The following is a 5,595-nucleotide window of genomic DNA, read 5'->3' on the forward strand; positions in this document are numbered from 1 at the left end:
ATGAGCAAGGTTTGTGGTCTCAGGTCTTCTATGCTAAGTACTTAAAACACCTAAACATTTTAACTGTGAAGGACTCTTTTTTCCCTTGTAGCTCTAGTGTCTGGAGGGGTGTTCTTTATGGTAATTCTGTCATTTCGAAAGGTGTTAAGTGGAGAGTTGGTTATGGGGATAATGTGTTATTTTGGACTGATAGGTGGTTGAGTTGTGGTCCTTTGTATCAATATTTGCTCATTGATCCTTTTGAGGAAATGCTTCAGCTGAATGTTGGTGATTTTTTGGATGAGGGGGTCTGGGACTTTAACTGCTTAAGGGAATGTCTTCTTTTTCATATTATTCAGTTAATTTGAAGTGTTCATGCTGGTTTTAATGGCAGTGGGGCTGATAGATATATTTGGCAGTTCACGCCTAATGGTTCTTTCTCGGCTAAATCAGCCTATAGTTCCTTTTTACCTGCAGAGGCTTTAGTTAAATGGGACTGGCAGTTTCTTTGGAGGTTACGGCTCCCTCCTAAGGTTAAAACTTTTCTTTGGATCGTTTGTTATCCAAAGTTGCTTACTAATGTGCAAAGGCAGAAGAGAGGCCTCACTCAAGTTCCTACTTGTCCTAGATGTGATTATCCTATGGAAACTATTGCTCACTTATTTAAAGATTGTCCTTTCTCTTTGGCCATTTGGAATTGTCTTCAAATTGGAAATAATCCTAGCCCTGATATGGTGGATTTTAATGAGTGGCTGTTAAGGAATCTACAATCTAAAAGAAAGGTCTATAACGGGTTGCCTTGGCCTTTGGTTTTTGCACTTTATCTGTCGTTTATATGGAAATGGAGATGTAAAGGAATTTTTTTATCAAAGGTTTGTTATGCCTGGTGAACCACATCATTTACTTCTTCAGTATGCTTTGGAGTGGTTTAACACTACCAAACCGCCTTCCCTTTCTTATATGCCGTTTGTTGTTCAACTTCATTGGATAGCCCCTACTTATGGAGTTTGTAAGATTAACACAGATGGAAGTCGTAACAGTGTTTCTGGGTTTATTAGTGCTGGTGGTCTTTTAAGAGATAATTATAGTGCTTGGATTAAGGGTTTCTCTGTGAACCTGGGTGTTGGTTTTGTTCTTGTAGCGTTGTGGGGCATTTTTTGGGTCTTCATTTGGCTTGGGAGTTTGGCTTTCGTGTTGTGGAGACGGAAAGTGACACTAGTGTGGATGTGGCCCTTCTTTCTAGCTCTACTATTTCCACACACCCCCTGTTTAGCCTTATTAGGTGTTGCAAGTTAAAGGTGCAAGCTGGTTGGAGATGTTCTGTTATGCACATCTTCAGAGAGCAGAATGTGGCAGCTCACATCTTGGCTTCTAAGAGTTCTGAGTTTGGCACTGGGGTGCAGTATTTTACTGAGTGCCTACATTTCTTGCGACTTGTTTGCCTGAGGATGCTATTGGGGTGTCCAGGTCCAATGTTGTTGTGCTTATATTGGGTGTCCAGGTCCCGTGTTGTTTGTGCTTAGTCTGTTTGTTCTGTGCCCTTAGCCCCTCTTGTTGCCAAAAAAAAAAAATAGTCAAAAACACAACCCATCCCCACTTCCAGCGATATCTGTGGTGGTGTTGGGTGGGGATGGTTGATATCGTTGCCATTGTCTCTACTCAGTCCCACCCCAACTTGACTACCTCCTCCCACGCCCCCACCAACCGAGCGAGTACAACCTAGCACTCTCTCTCTCTCTCTCTCTCTCTCTCTCTCACAGAGGAGGCTTTTGCCTCTGTCAAAGGTGACGGTAAAATCGACAAGGGAGGGCTTTTAGACCCACCCCTTCTCTCCTGTTTGTAGGGGTGGACATGGTCTAGTTTGGCCCGGTTTGCACCTAAAAAAGAAATATAAATCAATATTATTCATTTGATGTGGTATGGTCTAGCTATTGACTAAAATGACTAGGAGAACCGGACCAATCTGAACTTGCCGGTCTTGGTTCTATGGAATTGCAATTAATATCGTATCCGATTATATTTAGATTTTTCCGCATTAATTCATAAAAAATTTATAAAAGTATTCGGATATTATTATTTATTTATTTAGAGGAACTAGTAAATTTTCCTTAAATTGTCAAAGGTTACAGGCTTGAGCGAACAAACATGGCCTCATAAAAACCTTGCCCAGGAAAAGTATTTGGATACGCTTTCATTGCTGTATACGGTTTAATACCGGTCTTGCGTAGGAATTGACATATCTTGCAATACGATGCCTTCCAATTAGGTTATGAACTCGAGCAAACAAACGTGTTCTTATTGATACCGTATCCACTGCAATTAATACCGTATCAATTATTGAGTTTTTTCCACATCAGTTTATAAAGTTTATAGAAGTATTTGGATACGCTTTCATCCTATTCAAAAGTTGTACATATTAAAAAGAGTAAATTGTGGTAGACCTCCCCAAATTAGGACCCCAATCGAACTTAACTTTATGAACTAAAAAATCAGCTAATTTAACACCCAAATTAATTAAAATTGTCAATTTAATACCTGCCGTTAGATTTTATCACTTTTCATCTAAAATTCCTTCGTACGTGGCATGTGAGACACATGTGCAATATAATTGGAGAACAATATAGTTCTTCAAACCTGTTTTCCTACCACTATTCAACTTCCCTAATAGTTGAGGCCAAATTAAAAATAGAGGAGCCCTAATTTCACAAATTCCACCATTACAGACAATTGTTATGACATATACCCACCCATAGCATACAGTTGAGAAGAAGGAGAAGAAGATGAAGTGGTTAGAAAATGCAAAGGAACATGCCTAGAGCAAATGGTTCAGCCGAGTCCAAGTTCAAATACCTGGAGCAAGAGGTTCTCTGTGTGTTCTAGAGATAAGGAGCCTTCAGTCGGATCTGACATCAACTATCCTCATCATTTGTTACCAAGTTAATCGAGCCTAAACGTCTTGGTGCAAAACTTGCCTTTGTGGAGCATTTGCCTTTTCACAACCATTGACAGGGGGTATATTGACCCAGTTGTAAAGTGAGGAGGTATTTAAGCCCCTATTCTAATTAAGAGTCTCTCTATTGATCTACACTTTCTTCCTTTAGACCCGTTTAGTTCATGAGAAATCACTTGCTTTAAATGTTTGGTAAGTTTAGGCATATAAGACAGAAATATCATGCAGTGTTACTGCCAAATTCACAAGGGAAGTTTTCAGTGATGAAAATTGGGATCAAATAGGTCAACAATGGTATAAGAGGGATCTAAATCCTATTGGCATTGATGAAAATTGTGTTGTGTATTCATTTATCTTGGACAAAGGAGAGAACATGTAGCACAAAAGCAAAGTAGAACACATCAATTTATGTATAGAGAACATTAATCAGTACTTTCTACTTCTTGGATCAAGGAAGAGGTGCCAAGGACGATGTAGCACAACCAAGAGCCTTTGTCACGCCAGTAATTGCGGGCTTGACATTAGAACACACAGAGGTAAGAGGGCCTTTGTCTCCACCGTAGGTGAGATCAATGTCAGTCAACTCCACATTCTCACACGGTTTGCCCGTGGTACATACAAGCTTGACTGCAAGTGGAGTGAAAGATGAGCCCTTAATGTTCTTGAAGCTGACATTGTTGATCTTAACTTTTGACGGAGGCTTTTGTTCACACTTAGTATATGGGCAGTACAATTGGTCTATGAGGATAGGGTTACTGACATTAACCATGATAATATCCTCATAGTGTATACCCGAGGCAGAGCTAGGCGAAGGAGAATCTGGAAATGTTTTGATTCTCACACCGTTCTCCGTATTAGTCAGGGTGCAGTTCTTAACTATGATCCCGGTCACATCCTTTTCTTCCTTATATTTTCCAAGGCTTCCAATGCTTATTCCATGGCCTGGCCCACAAGTAACACCAGTCACTGTGATTTCGTGGGAGTCATCACCAATAGAAATACAGTCATCCCCAGTTCCAATCTTTGAATGAGTAATGTTGATACCAGTCGAAGCCCCGATATGGATTCCATCTGTGTTTCTGCTCTCGTCGGGTGCTGTGATGGTAAGCTGTTGAAATGTAGTATGGTTGCACCGGAAAACATGGATGTGGAAAAATTTGCTGTTAAGTGAAGTTATGTCCTGAACTTTGGAATTTGTGAGGAATTCAAACCGCAGATTAACGGGAGGAGGTTTGCAATTTTTGTTTTTGTGGCAGTCATTTTGATTCCAAGAAAGTGCTCCTTGGCCATCAAAAGTCCCACCACCTGATAAGGTGAGCATGTCAATGTACTGAAAACCAACCCAAGTATCCGGTCTTGTGAGTTGGCCAGCGTCTGCTGGAGCCTGCAATGTGCCTTGAACTTGCATCTCAATAGGAGCCTTACAGGGGCCTCTGAAAGTTGCTTCTTTTAACTTGTATGTCCCGCTCGGAACGACAACTTTACTCGCGGATGGCGATGCACATGCATCACTCCAAGCCTTGGCCAAGGCCGTACTGACATCAGAGCCAGGCTTTGCACCGTATGTTGCACTTGTCACGTCATACTAGTGAGCCAGGTAAACGCATTCTTTTAATTTTTCTTATAATCCATAGGTTTTGCTTGCTATCTACCGGTGACATTGATCTCACCTACAATGGAAACAAAGGCCCTCTTACCTCTCATGTTATGTCAAGCCCACCATTATTTGTGTGACAAAAGCCCTTGCCTGTGCTACCTATGCTGGGTTAAAGAAATGGAAAGTACTAAAGATAAATTGTTGTGTTCTTTGGTTTTTTTGATTTTGTGGTGCTTGTACAGGTCTTTTTTCTTCGCTCAGATACCTTCACATGTTTTGAGCTATAAAATTCTAATATATTTAATATTTGCAAATAAATTGCTAGTGTTAAAACATACATTCACTAATTCATCATTGTCTAGATAATGCTTCAGTTTCTACTCTATATACTTTTCTTGGCCTACAACCAGTTCGATGCTTGGCCAATTGAAGCTGGGATTAGTATGCCAGCTTGATTTTGATCCTTCCACTATATTAATTGAAGATTATCAGACAAACTGAATGTGTGTGTGTATATATATGTATATATATACATTTATTCTCTCATCCGGACGGTCTGGACGTTATTATCGTGCGGGCGCCATTGTAAGCAAGGAGTACACTTTTAAAACAAATTAATATTTAAAGAGTGGCTATACTTGTTATTTATGCGAATATTCTATACTATTTAAATATTTGAATGGATGTCAAGCATATAGCCGACCAGCTATACTGCATAAAAGTGTGTTCTTTTTTGTTATCAAGTAATATCTTACCATTTCAAAATTAATTTAATTTTTATGTATTTAGTGAATAATTATTATTGAAATATTTTACTAATTTCAATATTTACTTCATAAATTGTAATTAATTATTTTAAATTATTTTGTGGACTTTAATTTTCTACAAAATTAGTTTATTTTGTTTAATATGTTCAAATATTTTAATAGTATAGCCGTGCGACTGTACTATTAAAATATATTAATATTTAAAGCGTATAGCCATGCGGCTATACCTGTTAAATATATTTTAGTTTTAAGAGTATAGCCGCACGACGATACTTTTAAAATATTTAGACATATTGAATATT

At 38.9% G+C, this 5,595-nt stretch overlaps 1 protein-coding gene across 1 annotated transcript; it reads right to left on the reverse strand.

Moving 5' to 3' along the window:
• Positions 3,378-4,633, reverse strand: LOC109947979 (exopolygalacturonase-like). Its single transcript, XM_020559864.1, has 2 exons — positions 4,604-4,633; positions 3,378-4,514 (listed from the first exon to the last, which is right to left on the reverse strand). The coding sequence occupies exons 1-2, from the start codon at positions 4,631-4,633 to the stop codon at positions 3,378-3,380; spliced, it is 1,167 nt and encodes a 388-aa protein (XP_020415453.1).

Source organism: Prunus persica, chromosome G3 (assembly GCF_000346465.2).
Source record: "Prunus persica cultivar Lovell chromosome G3, Prunus_persica_NCBIv2, whole genome shotgun sequence".
NCBI lineage: Eukaryota > Viridiplantae > Streptophyta > Magnoliopsida > Rosales > Rosaceae > Prunus > Prunus persica.